We start from the raw sequence: 20,210 nt of genomic DNA, 5'->3' as shown, positions 1-20,210 counted from the left end.
GAAGGGCTGTTCCTTTGCTGGACTGCTCTGCCGTCTTTATGAAGCATCGTGTTTCAATCATATTAAAAATTAGTTCTTCCAGAGCGCAGCCAAATTTGGAGTGTGTCCCCAGATAAACCTTTGCTTTAGCATATGTTTTAAGGTGCAAAATGATGAAAATCCTTCCCTATTTGCAAACAATGAATTCTAGGTGGAACAACAAGCAAACGTACAGCTCTTGGGGACTTTTAACTCTAACGTGTATACTCCATCTGTGTCCTAATCAGTGTTTCATAAAGGTTCAAAATAAACTTTGTTCTTGTACACCGGGACTCCCCCCCCCCACCCCCCGTTCCTTCACACCATTTAGAAATACACAGCTTAGTTTATATTGTTCCCAACTGTTCTTTCCGCAGATGTGCATTTCTTCACACTTCTCTGTATAAAATTTCATCTGCCAATTTTTTATTTACCCATGTGCTTTAGGGATGATTATCAATATCAACTATAAGTATGTCATGCAACAAAAGTATAAAAATACTTATAAATTTAAGCCGTCCTGCTTAGTTTTTACCAATAGCAAATAAACTGATGGAAGTGTTTTAGACTGATTTCTCTTTAATGCTTTTTTCTAAGATGTAATGTGCCATCAGCTTCATCAATCTTTTTATATATTATGTAAAGAGGTATTTTGTTATGAAAATACCCTTATTTTCAAAAATGACCTTATTGTTTATCCTTCAATGAAAATAGATGAAGCAGATCTATAAAGAAATGAGGACTGAAATGATGATAAAACTTCCTATGTGTGTATGATTCTTAAATTCTCCCCCTTCTCTCTAAGCAAACATTGCATCAGTCACATTAAAGTTAAAACAATATACAAAAGGCATGCATTTTATATGACATGCTCAAAATCACAAGCGGAATGGCATCTTAGTCAATCTGAAAGCAAACTACATACATACATGCATGACTTGACTCAGTGAGCTGTCATGGAAAACATTTATCAAACCTTATGTTAGTATAGTTTCTTATTTTTGTACTTGAATTTGAATAACAATTACTCGCATGTCAGCAGCTTTACTATAAATGACCTCAGTGTTTCAGCTGTGAATCTTTTGGTACCATTCTTGCCACTAAGACAGAAGACCGAGTTTAGGTTCCTCGCTCTAAACACCTAGACAATAAAAAAAATCAGGCTGTTGTTCCAGAGATGTACCGTTGGATATTTTTTGGATATGAAGAGAAACCAAGACCCTATCTGCTCTCAAGTGGACATATTAAATTCTTGGCAATGTTTTGTAGAAGAATGGATCCCTGGCAACACCACAAAAACAAACAGATCACGTTGTTGTCTGGAGAAGTTTGCTGTGTGTAAACTGGCAGTTGCATTTCTTTATTTCAACAGGTGCATCCTGTGCTCCACTGATGAATGAAGACAAAGGCCGCAGGTGCTGAAATCAAACAACTTGCTGGAGAAACCCAGCGGGTTGACAGCATCTAAGGAAGGAAACTAATAGTTGTTTCAATCTCAAACTCGGCATCAGGACTGAGGCTGGAGAGATGAAATGGCCAGTATAAAAAGGAGAAGAGAGGGCAAGAAAGGATTCTGAGGCAATTATTGACCTGGGGGAGAATGAGAAATGACAGGCAGGTAGGTGAGGTGAGTGGGGTGTAGTTGGAGGACTGGGGCAGCTAAATGATTGCCAGAGGCAGTGAGAAAAAGCATTTGGAGCAAGGCTGGTGAGTAGAGTGTGCAACTAAAAGAGAGCTGACTGGGGGCAGGGTGGGGGAAGATAAGCTGGAACACAAAATGCTACCAGAGCTGGATTCAGATAAGGAAGTGAGAATGGAAGATTTGTGGAAGAGGTGAACGACAGTTAGAACCAGATGGGTGTGGGCTGGGGAAACCTGTGTATGAAGTGGCTGGATGGAACCAGGAGGGGAAAGACGACAAACATGAGTGAACAATTCGTGAAATAGGTTGTGGGAAAGGGGACAACAATAGGAGGACTACATGATCGGAAGGGGAGAGGGTGAAGATGGGGTGAGGAAGGGGTGAGGAAAGGGTGGGGGAACAGGAAAAACGTCATTTGAAAACTCAGCATTTATAACATTGGGTTGTAAACAGCCCAGCCCAGTTTGAACTAGCATAGGAGTTCTCTGAAATGGTCTCTGACTTTGTGCTTGGACTCATCAATGTAGAGGAGAACAATGATGATCCCAGGCACCATGGGGGTAGGTTGAGGGGATTCGGCATGGAATAGATGGGCCAAAGGGCTTGTTTCTGTGCTGTATTTTCTGTGACTCTATTAACTCCATTCACAAATCATTTCAGCTTCCTTTCCCATCGTCACACTGACATGTCCATCCTCGGGCATCTCTATAGTCAGAAAGTAAATAAACAGAGTAGCTTCTCCAGAGCATATTGGAGAAGCAACATTGTATATTCCACTGGGGTAGTTCATTACCCAAGAGCAGGAGTAATGAATTTTCCAATTTTAGGGAACCTCCCCTTTTCCCCTCTCCCTCTCCTTACCTCCTTTCTCATGCTCCGTTCCTCCTCTTACCCACTCTTCCATCAACCTGCCTGCAGCCATCTTCATCTACTTCCCTCTCCTGGCTGCATTCAGCCACTTCACACACAGGTTTCCCCATCTATCCCCCATCTTGTTCCAAGTGCTGTCCACCTTTCCCTCAATGGACTCCATTCTCATCTCCTTTACTTATACGATTCCAGCTCTGATAGCTCTTTGTTCTCCTGCTTATCTCACTTCATCTGCTCTGTCCCATCATCACACTTCTTTACCCGCATATTGTTCCATCTGTTGTTTTTTTCCCTCTTTTCCTCTCTCCATTTGTCTGCCTCCATCTATCATTCACCTGCCAGAGTCTTCCAGCTCCTTCACAGTACACCTTCCCTGCACGGCACTACCTGCCTGTCGTCTCACACCCTTCCCCAATCCACCAATCACCTCGGGATCCTTTCTTACCACTCCCTTCTCTTCCTAATGCTGGCCATTTCGCCACACCACTCTCAATCCTGATGCAGCGTTTCTGATTTGAAACGCTGACAATTTCTTTCCTCCCACAGATGCTGCTCAATACACTGAGTTCTTCTCGCACATTGTTTGCTGCTCGCTTAGTTATACAATGTTTTGGGACACCGTGAATGACAGATGGAAGATACTTTTAAACAAAAGTTTTTTTTATTATTAAAATGTGGGTATTATTACTGAAGTTCAGTCTTCTGCTATTATTTTATTTCCTGTGAGAGAAATCATCAAGTCTTAAGAGTGCAATCTGAAATGTGCGCTACGTAAAAGCCTACAGGTAAAATTCACTTCAGTTATATAAAGTACCAGGTTTTAGGATACTCTGGAGTTGAGCTCACCAAAGATGCCAAATATCTAATCGTACCACAACATAATCCTCTAGGGTAACTGCAGTCATTGGTGCTAACATGAACAAATTTTGCCACAGAATTCCATTAGGACCCCTTAATTGCCTGCATATATTCAATGGCAATCCAAGGAATTCACAAAAAAGTAAAATTCACTTAAGGCATTTCTCTGTTATGCCAGATGACCGGGGACCACCATGGAAATTTATCAACCATTCTTCCCAGCTCCCCCTCACAAGTGTCTCATGTTTTTCTAAAGGCAGAAGAAATTAATTTGCTGTGATGAGACCATAAGAGAATTATAATTTATATATTTTCACAGGCAACAAGAGAATTTATAAGGAACAGATCCAAATCACATCTCACATTGATTAAACTGATGTTTTTCTAAAAAAATATAAATTAAGAGGTCCTGCCTCAATGGACTGTGGGGAGACAACCCACCCACAAACCATCAGGAAATAATGTTTTGAACATAGACTTTAACACATAATGGATCTTTAATGCTTTTATTACAAAACCAGTGCAAGGACACTGGACCTTAAAACTAAACTATAGTTTAATCTCAAAACAACGCATAAAATAAATTAGTGTCCCACAAGCTGCAGTTGCTATGGGAATGGAAATGAAAGGTGGAAAGTACTGAGCAATTACAAATGGAAAAAAAACCCAACATTCTAAGGAGGATAATTTCTTACTTGGAGTGCCAAAGTATCGGAGTAAAACACCTTGGGTTGTAGCTTCTCCCACTGCATTTTTGGCCATGCACTGGTATGTCCCTTGGTCAGATTCCTGTGTGTTCTGGATCATTAAAGTACCATCATCTAGTAAGTTCAGCCGAATGTCATTCTTCATGTGTAATTCATTGCTACAATAAAGTAGAGATGTAAACAGTCAACATGGTCACAGTAAGTGAAGAAAGAACGGTCCTTGAGATCTAGACTGCTTAATACACTGATGCCGTACATAGAAATATTACTGGGAGTCTGTCTTGGCAGATCCCCAGTGTAATATCAGTGAAGATAGTACAGAAAGGCAACCACAGAAACCAGGATCAAAACACAGCCCAAAATCAAAATTCATCGTCAACTTGGAATCCTATCTCCTTACCCGTCTACAGAACTGTCTGACTTGTTGAGCACATACAGTATTTTTTTCTTTTTATTGTATTATAATATGGGGTTGGGTTTCAACAAACTGTGACCAAGCAAAGACTAGGTTACTGTTCGCAATGTAATTGTGTGTGTGTTGTTGTGGTGTTGTCTCTCAAGTATTAGAGGGTAAGGAAGTGAAAGAGCAAGCTCCAGCAGTAGGGGAAGGGAGGGTAGGGGTGGAATTCTTAAATCAGCTGGGATGGAGTCATGCTGGGATTGTAGAAGCCAGAAAGGGAGACTAGACTCCAAGATGTACATGTAGCTCTGAGGATTCCTTGAAAATACTACTGAATGTAAAAGTGGTAATTAAGGAAACTTAATGGAATTTAAAGGCAATGATTTTTATGTTAGAAGTGGTTGATATAAAGATTCTGTCTGCATTGTGAAGTTATACAACACACATCCAGAGGATATTTATGTATTCGGCAAGACGATTTGAGACCTTGTGTTGTTAAACAGAATGCCTATGCTATTGTTACATTGTTGTGCATACACTCTGATGATCAGCAAGGATCACAGTGGAGTACGTATAAAGAACAGAATGTCGTCGGTTAAAGGTGTAAGACTCCACTTATTTTTGTGAAGACAGTAGTGAGATGTAGGTATTTTATCAATACATGTAATGAACAGCAATGATAAACCTAATCCAGTAACTTGTTTCAGAAGGTTACGAATGCAATAATGTCATTTAGCATGATGCTATTGCAGCTTGGGGCATTAGAGTTCAAATTTCAATCCCGGCCTTCTCTGTAAGGAGTTTGTATGTCCTTCCCACAGTCTACTCTGGTTTCCTCCCACTGTCCCAAGATGTACCAGTTAGAAGGTTAAGTAGTCACTGTAACTAGCAAATCAGACAGTTAAATCTGGGGTTGTCAGTGGTTGCTGGGTGTCATGACTCAAGGAGCCCAAAGGGCCTATTCAATGCTGTATTAAAGAACGATCTGTTTATTTGCCAGATTTGCTTTTTTTTTGGTACTTTCATATTTGTGAACATTGTTTCCTGTTATGCTAATAGAATGGTCTTTGAAAATATTGTTACACTTTTCCAACAATGCACTAAGATATGGGGCACAAGGCTGAAAACACACTTGCAGTTTAGTTTGATTTGCTCAGCAAGTCTTTCCCCACAAACACTGATTTGTTTTCATATAACAATAGTAGCTATATTCATCGTCATTGTGTCTCAATATACACTCCATTTACCCAAGTATAAGTAAAGCCACATTAGAGTAGGTGTTCAGTGTGAAAGTGTGATCTCTGGTCGAACTTACTATAGTAATTGTTTAACTCATTATCATAGGGGGAAAAATGTATTCTTTCAAATGCTGGGTGTGGGAGATACCAGATATGATGAAAGGGGACCTTGTCTGAGGGAGACTTGAAGCTAGGCAGTGATTTGGGGAATAGGATGCACCATTGGGCTCATTCTGCTCTTCAAGGTTCTGCCATTCTTCTTCCTGAATGAGGTTGATAAGGAAATGCTCTTCCCACTCATGATATTCATAGAATTGAAACATATAATCCCACTGAGGAAGTGTATTGTCTGACATTCAATTCCAAAACTCTAATCAGTAGATCAACACAGCAAGATCATAAACATAGAAAGCTGTGATGCCAGTTGAATCAGATAATCATTTTGGCTTCTTCTGCAGGACGTTTGCCTAATCCACTGTTACAGTGTTAGGGATTATCAATGCAAATGCCAAAGAATCAGTACATTTGTTTATGTCACAGAAAACAAAGAGTAGGTTTGTTGGGGTATACACCTATTCAACTCAGAGACAGTGCCTTCATGGTGCTTTCCTGTGCCAGGCACGTTTGCCTGCATTTGGCCTATTTCTCTCTAAAGCTTTCCTATCTAAGAAGCTGTCCAAATGTCTTTTAAATGTTATAATTAAACCCACCTCTACAACTTATTCATTCTAAATACCAGCCATCTCTGTGTGAAAAAATCTGCCTTTATAGTCCTCTCTAACCTTAAACCTTTATTTCTATTTCTAGCTGCCCTGCTCTGGGAAAAAAGGACCACATTATCATGATTTTATAAACCTCTATAAACTCACTCCACAGCCTTCTTCACACTGGGGAAAACAGTCCCATCTTTTCCAGTCTCTTCTCATATCTTGAGCCCTCCAGTCCTGGCAACATTTACCTTTGTACTTTCAGCCATCTTGTATATCATATTTGCAAAACTATGGTTTAAATTTCATATTCTGCAATCACATTTTTCATAGTCATAGTATCATAATGCACAGTCAGTACTGAATACACCATGCACACATTTGCACTTATCCTGCACGAATCCCAATTTATTTCCCCACATTCCTGTGAATTGCCCTCATTTACAGTGGCCATTTAATCTATCAACCTGCATATCTCTGAGATGGGTCATTTAGAGTGGCCACTTAACCTATCAAACTGCATATATCTGAGATATGAACGTTATAGCTCTATAAAACTTTGATTAACCCAAATTTGCAGAAACATGTTCTATTTTGATCACCACACTGTAGGAAGGATGTGGACACTATTGAGAAGATGTAGAAGAGGTTTACGAGGATTGAAGCGTATTAGGTACAAGAAAAGGATGGATAATCCTGGGTTATTTTCTCTGGAGTATCAGACCATCAGGTTTAGTTTCCAAAACTAAACATTTAAATAGACTAAATATTCTTTTCTCTGTGGGACGTGAGTTGTTTATCAGAATAGATGATGCAAAGAGCTAACCAGAGAAATTCGATTCTGTAAATTAAATGCATATGCTGTGGCCATGAAAAAATCCTATGAGGTAAAATAAAAGCAGCATGTCAAATGGAGACACCCCACCTGGCCACTTCATAATCAAATAATATACTGTCTGCACAGAAGGAAATTAATCCACTTAGGTGGTCCTGCTCCCCACAGTTTCACATATGGATTGTCTTCTGAAGTTTCTATAGGAAACAGTTATGTTGCATATATTTTAATGTACAGAATATTTATATGTCTGTCCAGTTGATTTTTAAAAGCTGATGGGCTTTACTTCAGCATCCATACATAAAACCAGAAACTGTAGTTTCAATGCATGGATTGGAAAAAAGGTTGAATTTCCCCATGGGGATGAATAAAGTATCTATCTATCTATCTATCAGAGGACATGGTCACAATCTTGAGAGAATTTGCAGCAAACAAATATAATTCTGCACATAACAATATGACCCTTGTGGAGGCCCCATGTGCCATCTAGGCATTAATGGTTCAGACGATGACGACGTAACAATATACAGTATTCTTTGAGTGAAAATGGAAAGATTATATGGGTGCAGTAAGGCTGTCTTGTTATTCACTATTACACAGGAATTAGAATTTTCAATTATCAAATATCACTGCAAGTATTTTCTAGCACCCTGGTATATTTGGTGTGATGAAAGTGTTCCATGTAGAAAAATGAGGCCCATCAAGGCAGACTGAAAATCTGAGCAATGATAAGAAGCATTCTAAAAGTCTGATTTTGAATAAGCTCATGTACTTGCCTCAAGCAGTGTATCAAAAGCACAGATCTTTTGCATAAAAGATGGCAGATCCGTTCAGAACTATTGACTTCTATCTATATAAATGTGTGGAAAACGTAGAATTCCCAAACTTCCTCTCGACTGAATGCTGTACTTTGGACACTGTGCTCCACTATTAGATTACCCACAAAAACCATGGAAGAATGCAAGCATCTGCTGGCTTTCCAGACTGGAAAATGTGCCTACAGGTTGTGCCAGATTAGATGCCACAGGATCGTGGCCTCATTCATCTTAATGGAGAAAATACAGTAACAGGGAGGAAGATCATTTTCTCATAATTGTTTTAATTAAGATTATTTAAAAACATCCAAAAGTTTTTCATTGTTTTCCAGTGATCTTAATTTCAATTTTAATTTTCAAAAAATCTGATATTTTAAAATTGCAATTTATGGATTGTCAGAGATACAAAGATTTATGCTCTTTTACAGCTGGTAATCCATATGAGCGAAGTTAACATGCTCTCAAAATATTTCTGGGGATGGGCCATCATATCTTTACTGAGGGAGGTGCAGCACAAGATCTGGGAATCAGGTTGAAGGCACAAGCATAAAGGGAGTGTGACTAGGAGCTTCAGTGAAACACCAGTCAATAGAAGATACAAAGTATACTGCAGATGCTCTGGTCAAATCAACACATAACTTCTGGTAATTCCCTCCCTCTCCCTTCCCCCATCCCACTTTCACTCTGTCTCCTCTTCTAGCTGCCTATCACCTCTCTCATGATTCTGCCTTCTTCTACTACCCATAGTGCTTTCCCCTTAGATTCCTTCTTCACCTCTCCTGCCTATCCCCTCCCTGCTTCCCCTCCCCCACCCCTTGATCTTTCCTCTGATTGGTTATCCACCCTCCCCCCCACCTTCTTTATGGGGCCCCTGCCCCCTCCTTCTTCAGTCCTGTCGAAGGGTCTCGGCCCAAAACGTCGACATCGCTTCTCCCTATAGATGCTGCCTATCCTGCTGTGTTCTACCAGCATTTTGTGTGCATTGTTTGAATTTCCAGCATCTGCAGATTTCCTCGTATTTTTAGAGATACCTTGTGTGATTTACTATTTTGTGTCATTGAAAGCAAGAACTTTAAACCATTCTAATAATTTTTTGCCAAATCGTTTGATATTTTCTCAGGTGCAATATCAGTGGTTATAACAGGTGGATGAGGCCATAAGAAAAGCACTTTGAATTTTGTGTTTCATAACCTGTAATAAATACTCTAAAAAGCATTAGCAATAATGCATTTGTACCTAATATATGCAGTTTTAAATGCACGACAATGGAAATCAATACCATTAAAATGATCCTGTACAAGTCATCAGAATTAGACCAGGCATGACAAAAGGCTTACTTGCCCAGGAAAAGAGATACCAATACGATTGATTACTAAAAGTGTACTGATCAAATCTCCTGACATCCTAAGATTAAAGAAAGGATTTCCAATACAGTGTCATTAAGAAGAAATGACTGGATTCTGGAGGAATCCAGTAAGTTGGAAAGAAAATATTTAACTTTTCTTAAAGTACTTGTAGAAAAGTAGATCAAGTTGCCTCAGTTCAACTCTTTGCAAAGGAATAAAAAAAACAGAAGATGCTCTGTGTAAGAACCTTACTAAAGGCAATGACATGGTGTTGAAAAATGAAGAAAACACCAGATCAACCATTTCAAAACTTAAGGAAGTGAAAACCCAAGAAGACTGTGGAATGTTCTCACATGTTGCCTTAGACTTTCAATAAATATTTGCCTAGACTTGGCAGACAATCCATTCACTTTGAATGATTTTAAATTGCCTCTGATTAGTGACAATATTTTAAAGCAGTTCAAAAATATATAATCAAAGAAAACTTAAATTGTTTAAGACATTATGGAAGCAAGAAGTGCCAAAATAGCTTTAGCATGTCAGAAGTGAACTAGAAACATTAACTTTAACATAAAAATACACAACTGTAAACTTCTTATCCAATATTACTGACACATTCACTTGAGTGGGACCAAGCAACATTTGGCGTCCATCCATGAACCAAAGGTGCTGGATATTCTGTACATCTGATCCCTAGTTTAAGGACTTCTGTAGTCCAGCGCCGGACACACAGAATCATTGAAACATAGAAGCACGGAGCACAGAAACAAGCCCTGTGGCCTACTTCATCCATGCCAACATTGATGCCTTTTCTACACTAATTCCATTTGCCCCAATTAGGTCTCCATGTATGGATTTATACCTTTCCTATCTAGCTACCTGCTTATATGCTGCAATTGTATCTCAGGAGTGCCATGGCAGTATAGCTGTTAGTGTGACACTATTACAGCTTGGGAGCCTTAGAGTTTGGAGTTCAACCCGGCATCCTCTGGAAGGAGCTTGTATGTCCTTCCTGTGGAATGCTTGGGCTTATTCTGGGTACTCTGGGCTCCTCTCACAATCCAAGCACGCACAGGGCATTGTAAATTATCCCGTGACTAGGCTAGGGTTGATATCAGCAGCTGCTGAGCAGTAGGCTCTAAAGGGGCCGTAAGGGCTGTATCTCTAAAATATAAAAGGGTAAAAGGGATAATCCTATAAATTATAGAACAGTGATTGTTAAATCAGTGGTGAGCAAAGTTAGGGAGAGGATTCTTAGAAAAATGATATACAACCATTTGGAGAAGCATAATCTGATTAGGGACTGTCAGCATGGCTTTGTTAGGGGCAGTTCATGCTTCACGAACCTGAATGACTTTCTCAGGGAAGTGACAAAACAAATTGATGATGGTAGAGTGGTGGATGTAGGGTATATGGATTTTTAGTAAGGTGTTCAAAAAGTTCCCCATGGTAAGCCCTTTCAGAAAGTAAGGAGGCTTGGGATCCAAGGAAACGTGGCTGTGTCGATTCAGATTTGTCTTGCCCTCAGAAAACAGACGGTAGCAGTAGATGGAGTGTCATGCAGGGATTTGTTCTGAAACGCCAGCTCTTTGTGATTTTTATGAATCACTTGGATGAGAAAGTGGTAGGAGTCAAAAGCTGCAATAGTTAATTTGGTTATGTGGCTAAAGATTTGATAGAATAGGGGAGTATGGAATATATCTGGTTAACTGCTAACATATACAGTAATCGTACTATGTCACCAACAGCTCATCAGCAAGCCAGAACCAGCACATAGAAGATGAAAGATAAAGATTAGATTTATTTGTAACATGCACCTTGAAACATAGTGAAATGTGTCATTTGCGTCAAAACAAATTATCAAGGATTGTGCTGGTCTGCCCACAAGTTTTTCCACACTTCTGGCACCAACATAGATGTCAAGAACTTGCTAACCCTAATCGTACATCTTTGGAATGTGAAAAGAAACTGGAAGACCCAGAGGAAACCAATATGGTAATTAGGAGAATGTACAGAATCTTTGTAGACAGCGGTGAGAATGAAACCCCGATCTTACTGCAGGCAGCTGCAAAACATTGCTCTGACAGCTACCCTAATGTGTTACCCTCTTTGTCAGGGGATGGCAACCAGCGTGATAGGGCTAAGAATGGAACAGTTAGTATAAAAGTTGATGGAGTGTGCAATGAGACTGTGAGGAAGGTTAGACAGATGATGGGGCAAAATTGTAGTCAGTGGGATGAGTTGAAATCGAAAAGGGTGATGAATACAGGACTGAAGGTATATGGAATAAGGTAAGTGATCTTGTAGTGTAGTCAGAGATTGACTGGAATAACATTGTGGGCATTACTGAGTTGTGGATGAAAGGAGATCATAGTTAACATCCAAGGATACACCTTGTATCAAAAGGACAGACAGGTAGGCAGAGGGGGTGTGGCGGTTCTGTTGACAAAAAAATAAGATTAGATCTTAAGGAATAGGATCGGAAGATATAGAATCCTTATGGGTACAATCATCCAAGGGTAAAAATACCCAATGGCAGTTATATACAGGCCCCCAAACAGCAGCTGGATGTGGGATTCAAATTTCAACAAGAATTTAAAAAGGCATGTAGTAAGGGCAAAGTTACAATAGTCATGGGGGATTTCAATATGCAAGTAGATTGTGAAAATCAAGTTGTTGCTGGATCAGAAGAGAGGGAGTTTCTAAAACACCTTCAAGAAGGCTTATCAAAGCAGCTTGTGGTTGAGCCCACAAGGGGAAAGGTAATTCTGGATTGAGTGTTGTGTAATGAACCGGATTTGATTACGGAGCTTGAGGTAAAGGAATCCCTGGGTGACAGGTATTTTAATATGATAAAACTCCCACTGCAGTTTGAGATGGAGAATATAAAGTCAGATGTAAAAGTATTATAATGAAGTAAAGGGATTTGCAGAGGCATGAGAGAGGTGCTGGACAAAGTTGATTGGAAAGGGACATCAGTAGGGATGATGGCAGAACAGAAATTGCTGGAGTTTTTAGGGGCAATTCAGAAGATGCAAGATTGATATATCCCAAAGATGAAACATTATTCTACGGCGAGGATGGTAAGGAGAGAAAAGATGAAATATGAAGGTAAGCTAGCCAAAAATATCAATGAAGAAAGCAACAGTTCTTTACAGATATATAAAGAATAAAAGAGAGGTGACAGTGGATATTGGACCACTGGAAAATGAAGCTGGAGAGGTAGTTATGGGGGACAAAGAAGCAGCAGATGAACTTAATAATTATTTTGTGTCAAAGTCTTCAGTATGAAAGACATTAGCATTATGCCAGAAATTGAAGAGTGTCGGGAAGCAGAAAGAGAATAGTTGCTATTATTAAGAAGGAAGTGCTTGGGAAGCTGAAAGGTCTGAAGGTAAGTAAGTCAAAAATCAGACTTGCAAAGGGACTTAAGAGTCCTTCATGCAGGATTCTTTGAAGGTAAGCTTTCAGGCTGAGTTGGTGCTAAGGAAGGCCAATGCAATGTTAGCATTCATTTTGAGAAGACTAGAATATAAGAACAGAAATATGACACATGGAGTATTGTGATCAGTTTGGGGCCCTTATCTCAGAAAAGATATGCTGGCATCATAGAGGGCCCAGAGGAGATTAATGAGAAGGTTTCTGGGAATCAAAGCGTTTGATGGCTCTGGGCCTATACTCATTGTAGTTTATCAGAATGAGGGGAAAATCTTATTGAAGCCTTATCGATTATATTGAAATGCCCTGATAGTGTAGATGTGGATCGGACGTTTCCTATAATAGGTGAGTCTAGGACCAGAGGGCACAGCTTCAGAATAGAGGGATGTCCATTTAGAACAGAGATAAGAAGTGATTTGTTTAGCTAGAGGGTGGTGAATCTATGGAATTCATTGCCATGGACAACTGTGGAGGCCAAGTTATTAAGTATATAGTGAAAACAGAGATTGATAGCTTCTTGATTAGTAAGGGCATCAAAGGTTATGGAGAGAAGGCAGGAGAATGGGGTTGAGATGGATAATAAATCAGGCATGATGAAATGGCAGCAGAGGCTTGATGGGTTGAATGGCCTAACTCTGCTCCTATGTCTTATAGTCGAATGGTCTATTACTTTATTTATGTTATTTTGTTTGACTAAACATGCTGTTAGATATATTTATGGCTGTGCTCCAACACCTTTAGAGAGATATATAGGCACATAAGCTATTTCTGATATGCTTTTTCTGTAAAGAGACTGGAGCTCTTTTTTCCTTCCAGTCCTGAGGAAGGGTCTTGACCCAAAACATCGACTATAATCTTTTCCATATATGCTGCCTGGTCTGCTGAGTTCCTCCAGCATTTTGTGTATGGTGCTTGGATTTCTAGCATCTGCAGATTTTCTCTTGTTTCTGATATACTTTGCCTTTCTATCATTGTCCTGATTCCCTACAGTCTTTCTGTGCAACGTCAGTGTAAAGGAACAGCATCTATATCCTGGGCACTAGTTTCTCCCCTACTAAAGCTGAAATTTATCAAGTGCATGCCACCAAAAGATGGGTTGAGCTGACTAATGGATTCCAGTATTATACACACAGCTCTGCACAACGTCAGCTGACGATTACTTATTTAGGCTGGAATTGGTTAGCATTAATATCCCATTGGTGATGTTGTTGAGACGCATGAGTTTTAACAATACTGCAAACTTCAGCAAAAGAGAGTGTGGTTAGCTTGTAACGCATAGGAGGTAAAGACAGTGAGTAATGTCTGTATATTTAAGGCACAGGTTGATAGATTCTTGATTGGACAGGGCATGATGAAATGACAGAGCGGACTCGATGGGCCTAATGGCCTAATTCTGCTCCTATATTTTATGGTCTTATAGTCTTAATGTTTTACAGGGGCCTTCAAAACACAATCCACCAAATTCATCCAGCAACTACACACAGGTCCTTACTTTTCAATCAATAACCATCAGTGAGTAATCCATAGATATTACTCTCCCCTCACTTATCAGCATAAGACCAGATGCAGATTATTGAGTGAGCTTGAGCTGTCCTTGGCGAAATATGAAAGATAAATAAATAGAGTTATTGCCAGGATATTGTCTGGATTAGACGGCATGTGCTATAACAAGAGGTTGGACAAACTTAGGCTGTTTTCCATGGAGCAGAAGAGGCTGAGGGGCAGTCTGACAGAGGTTTATATGATTATAAAAGGCATAGATAGAATAAACACACAATATCTTTTTCCCAGGATTGAAAAATCTAAAACCAAAAGGTATGCATTTAAGGTGAGAGGGGGTAAATTTCAAAGGAGATGTGAGAAGCAAGCTTATTACACAGAAAGAGGTAGGTGCACGGTATGCACTGCCTGGGGTGGTGGTGGTGGCAGAAATGTTGGCAATATTTAGATAGGCACACCAATGTGAAGGAAATGGAAGGATATGGACATTGTGTAGGCAGAAGAGATTAGTTTAGTTATCCATTTAATTAGTTCGTCTTAACTATGGGCTAAAGGGCTGTTCCTGTGCTGTACTGTTCTATGCTTTATGTTCTTCCTGAATTATTTTGCAGACAATTTAGGCATCTCATTCGGTTGCTCAAGAGCCTCTGGAGTGGTTAAGATGGAACCTCGAGCTGAAATACAGATGCAGATACATTGATGAAAAGATATCACTTTGTTAATTGGGTTTCCACCAATTCCAGGAATATTTATACAGATTAATATTGAGCAGCTGAGTACCACTTGAACTTTGTTTTCGGCTGGAAATTATTTTGGTCCCCCATGATTGATTTAATATTATAGTCCGAAGCCGATTAATGGTCCTGAGCATTCCAAAGATTATTTGAAGGTGCATTGTTTTCTATTAATTTCTGGCAATCAAAAACTTTGGAAAGAACTGTTGAAACAACTGGGTAGGTTTTATTGGGATATCTTTCAAATTCTGCACACCCAAACAACAATTAATTATGATCTCATTATAATTATGCACCATCATTTACCTGCATTGCATTTTTTTTGGTAGTCTTTACACTTTATTCTAGCAAAGCACTGTGTAATGAATTGATTTGTATGAACAATATGCAAGACAAGTTTTTCACTGTATCTCAGTGCATGTGACAATGGTTTCTGTGCATTTTCCCTAAATATAATGGATGGTGGATTATTCCACTTCAAAATCACCAGATGAAAGGGAGTAGAGATGGGAAAGTGTCTTAGAAATTATCATCCTTACAGGTAGATAAGATTAGCTTTATTTGTCATGTGTACATCAGAACATGGAAACACATAGTGAAATGCATCATTTGCCTCAAATCAAATCAGAAAACCGCCTGCAAGTGTTGCCACACTTCTGGTGAAAATGTAGCATCGCAGGCCCACAACTCCTACCCCTAATTTGTACACATTTAGAATGTGGGAAGAAACCCGAGGAAACCCATGTAGATCCCTCTTGGTCTGAATTAAGACCAATCAGAGCAGCACCAGTGATTGTGGGAGAGGAGTGAAGAGTGTGTGGGATTACTTCCCATTACAAGTACAAGACATCCCTTAACTTCTCTTCACCTGGAAGTCTGTCTGAATTTGTGCAGTCCCTGACCCATTCTGAAGCCTGTTGTGCCTCAGCAACACATCAATGGAATTGGGTAAGAAGATTCACAAAGTATGCTCTTCAGAAACCCTGTCTCATAAATGCTTGAATGCTAGACCAGTGTCTCCAGGCAAGTTCAAATTAAAGCTGTCTGCAATTTGAAACAAACTTGCAAGCTGAGAAGAGGATCTCTTATCACAGAACATCTATTTCATCTCTGTTTTCACCCTTTCATCAAAATAACACCATTTATTAGTACCACATATTAAAATCTAAGAGAACTGGACTCTCAAGAGCCTTTTATTCTATTAGCCTTGGGCAATAAGTGTCTATGCTAAGGACTAAATTATTAAACAAACATTTCATTTGCAAATGCCTTCATGCCTATTTGGCATTTGTGCCTTAAGTATTGGTGATGCACATGAAATCCTGTAACAACTTGCCTTCATAGAAGTCAGATAATATTACCAAAAAAATAAGAAAATCAAACACTGAAACTTGAAGTCAAAAGTTTGGATGAAGAGATGAGTTCTAATGAAATTTTAACATGTTGGAAGGGGAGTATTAAGACTTAATAAGACACTTCTGCAAAGTATCAACCAGGTTCTAAGGTCTTTTCTCTCAATGATAAGATGAGAGGAAGATTCACTATAGCCCAAATCCCAGATAAAGAATTCAATAGGAAGAGATATACATCCAAGTATAGGAAACAGCAAAAAAAAAAAGATATAAAGTAACTATAATGACAAGCATTTCAGATTTATGATGTTAAAGGACTGGGAATCAATGAATACCAAGAATGTATTGACGTGAATTGTCCCAGCTTTGAAAGTTCACTGAAAGGCATATTGATTTGATATTCAATGCCTCTGGAAATAATACCATTTTAGATTTTATTGAAGAAAATCTGTTGTTTGTGTACCTGGATATGATTACGTGGATTATGGTTTGCCTTCGAAGCAGCTACCATTTGGTTCACTGAGCAGAATTAACAAATTAAGGATACAATTTTTTTTAATGAATGATCTTAATGCAGAAATTAGTACGGTTCCTTAAAAGCAGTATAGGACATGTCTTCTACAATAAAAATCCATGTATTATCAATAATGTTTTTCTGAATATTTCATGTCATTACACTGTATACATTCTTCTGAAGATGTTTCCTTGAAGAACAACATAAATGGAACAGAGTTCTGGATCATAAACACTTTAGGGTAACAAACACAGATGTCTTACTGATGAGGAGAAAGTAGCAGATCTTGTCTGGGCAAGTTGCTGATTTAGCATTGATTAGACAGAGGTACATGCAGTAATACTATATGCCTTCAACATGGACTCCAACTGCAGGTGTTGAGTGTGAGACTGACACACAGCAACACGTTACAGAATAGATCAAGAACTGAGAGGGAGGATGCATAGATTGTCAGATGTGACAATGGAGGTTCTGGTACTTGTAATTTTCAAAGTCCTCAACTCTTCCAATTGTCTAGTGTAGAGCTGTACTTAGGCTACATTCAGGTTTGGAAGTGCCAGGTAATATTTGTAGCATGAAATGTTCAACTAATGATCATCTCTAAGGGAAAAAATAAGTCTTCCCTCATTGATATTCAAGAGCAGGTCCATTCCTATATCCCTTGTCATCAACATTTATCAGGTCTCATTAATGGGCAATTCAGGAAATTTAACTTGACCAGTTTTCAATTCCATTGTTCTCACCAACTCAATTTCCTTCATCTTACGTAGTCTTGCAGAACTGAGAATGATTTGCTGACTCCTTGATGCGGTATGCTCTGAGGTAACAAATGAAGCCAATGAAGGAACTGTAAACTCTTGCACAGATGCTGCAGGAGGCACCAGATGGGGCAGTTAGGTAGGTCATATGTGACTTCTACTGTTATTTTTCACAGTGTTTCTGTGTGTTCCCTTATGCATGGTGTCAATACCATGCAAATGTTTCTTCACCACTTTGACCAATCATGGGTCATTGAGTCCCAATACTCAGTAGCTTCTGAGTCTATAGGGTTTATACAGCAGTGTAGTTGATACCAACCATTTAGCAGGATAATTGCACACAAGAGCTCAAAACTAGAGTAGATGAGATCTTCTGCTTAATAGTCTAGGCACCCAACACCAGATTTCTAGTTTCTATACTCCCAAAATATTGCAGTATCATTCTCTTTTACTTCAGTCCATACATCCTTAACTGCTATATCCCTCAGTTTACTGCCACTTTGCATATGATAATCAGAAATGGCCATTAAATGGAATAGGTGTGGGAGTCATCTATTCTAGGTATATAAGATTTCTATGGAAGTCATTTGGGGACCAAGGCTGAATTCTGCTGTTGGCATTTCTATCCAGGGATAAAACAATCTCTAATGGGGGATGATGAGGGGATAATATGGGAAGAGAAATTCTGTTAACAATGTTGAAGCATTAAGATGTTTCTGCACCATTTTTTCCATTATTCTCCACTATTCTCCTATCTGATTTCAGGTAGGATTCCGGAGGATAATTCTTCTGTCTACTAAAGTCCATACATTTGCATCTGATCAACATTAAAAAACAAAATAACCATAAAAAAACATCAGTTGAAGGAGTAGCCCACAAGTATGATTCCTACTTACTTTCTAGTTCAGTGAATATTACTCCAAGACAAATTAAAGACATGGTACAGAAATTTCTCTCTCATCGCTCAAAACAAAGAAATAAATTTATAAGTTTACACTGAGCTAAATAATTTTCAGGAAATCCTCCAGCATCCTCTTCAATGCCTGTTTACAAATCTATTCTAGATGTGCAGCTCAGTGTCAGATGAAGATCTCTGTTGGCACGAACAGTCTTCCATTGGCAATAATGCTTCTAATTCCTCCCATGTCCTATGCATTCTAACAAAATCTAATCCTATCATTATTTTGCGATATTAGATTTCCTCAAAGTTCGCCACAGCAGAAAATAAACAGAATTCTCACAAGCAAGTTTCAAGCCAGAATCAGCCTGCATCAATGGCAGAACCATGACCTCTGAGATATAGGACCTAACAAACGGGACTGCATGCTCTGGAATGGCATTTCAGTGTGGAACAGTGTGACATTATTACAACCCAGGATATTCAAGAGTACAGAGTTCATTTTCGATGCTGCTCTACCAGGAGTCTCTGCACGTCCTCCCCATGGAATGCGTGGGTTTTCCTTGGGTGCTCCAGTTTCCTCCCATAGTCCAAAGACGTACCGGGCAGATTAATTGATCATTATAAATTGTCCTGTGATTAGATTAGAGTTAATTGGGGTTGATAGGTTTTTGGGCCAGCATGGCTCCAAGGGCCAGAAGGGCCTACTCCATCCTTTATCGCTAAATAGAGTAAAAGATGCTTGTCTGCTGCCTGTCTTTTCCTGGCTCTACTGAAATGATAAGGTTACTTTTGCTGTCCAGCTTCATCATGGGCACTAGCCTCCCCAGCATCAAGGACACCTTCGAAACGAGATCCCTAAAAAAAAAAACGGCATCCATCGTTAAGGACCCTATCATCCAAGATCTGCCTTCTTCTCATTGCTACCATCAAGGAGGAGGAGCAGCTTCTTCCACTCTGCTATCAGATGTCTGAATGGACACTACCTCAGTATCTTTTCCCTCTCTTTTTACACTGCTTATTTAATATAACTTTCTTATTTATATAGTGTAATTTATAGCTTTATATTCTGTATTGCAATGTACTGCTGCTGCAAAACAATAAATTTCACGACATATGGCAATGATATGAAAACTGATTCTGAATCCGATCAACTTTTATTCCTGAAAATAGCAACACTAATCTAAAATGGGATATTTACCTACTCTGCATTCAGTTGAGCATACCTCATCCCGCTGTGCCTGTGCATATAAATTCATATGTCAAAATAATTAATTGCCTGTTTAGTGAATTCAGAGCTGGTGGAAGTTGCTATTTAAATGCAACTTCCTTTCAGCCAAGTATTTTGCAATAGAAATAACAATGAAATATATAACTGGAATAATTATATTCCAAGATTGCTCCTAGTTTAGAGGTTTATGTGAAACAGAGTTGCTGGTTTTATTTTAATTGTCAAGGAAATAATTATACTATATTTTCTACACAGATGGCTTGGTAATAAAGAGGTGAAATTTGTCATTTAAAATGAGAATTAACACATGATTTGAAGTGTTTATGCTTTCTTCTTGCAAATTGTAATG

The 20,210-nt window shown here is 39.0% G+C and overlaps 1 protein-coding gene across 3 annotated transcripts in view; it reads right to left on the bottom strand.

Annotated features, from left to right (window-relative positions):
• LOC140726325 (peroxidasin homolog) overlaps window positions 1–20,210 on the bottom strand; it is a 472,802-nt gene that overhangs the window by 165,884 nt on the left and 286,708 nt on the right. For all 3 annotated transcript variants that reach the window (XM_073042565.1, XM_073042575.1, XM_073042584.1), the window contains exon 9: window positions 4,084–4,253. In XM_073042565.1, coding sequence (XP_072898666.1) covers window positions 4,084–4,253 — 170 coding nt within the window. The remainder of the gene's footprint in view (window positions 1–4,083; window positions 4,254–20,210) is intronic.

This window comes from Hemitrygon akajei, chromosome 1 (assembly GCF_048418815.1).
Source record: "Hemitrygon akajei chromosome 1, sHemAka1.3, whole genome shotgun sequence".
Taxonomy (NCBI): domain Eukaryota; kingdom Metazoa; phylum Chordata; class Chondrichthyes; order Myliobatiformes; family Dasyatidae; genus Hemitrygon; species Hemitrygon akajei.
The sequence above is the reverse complement of the archived record's forward strand: the minus strand, read 5'-3'. Positions and strand labels throughout refer to the sequence as shown.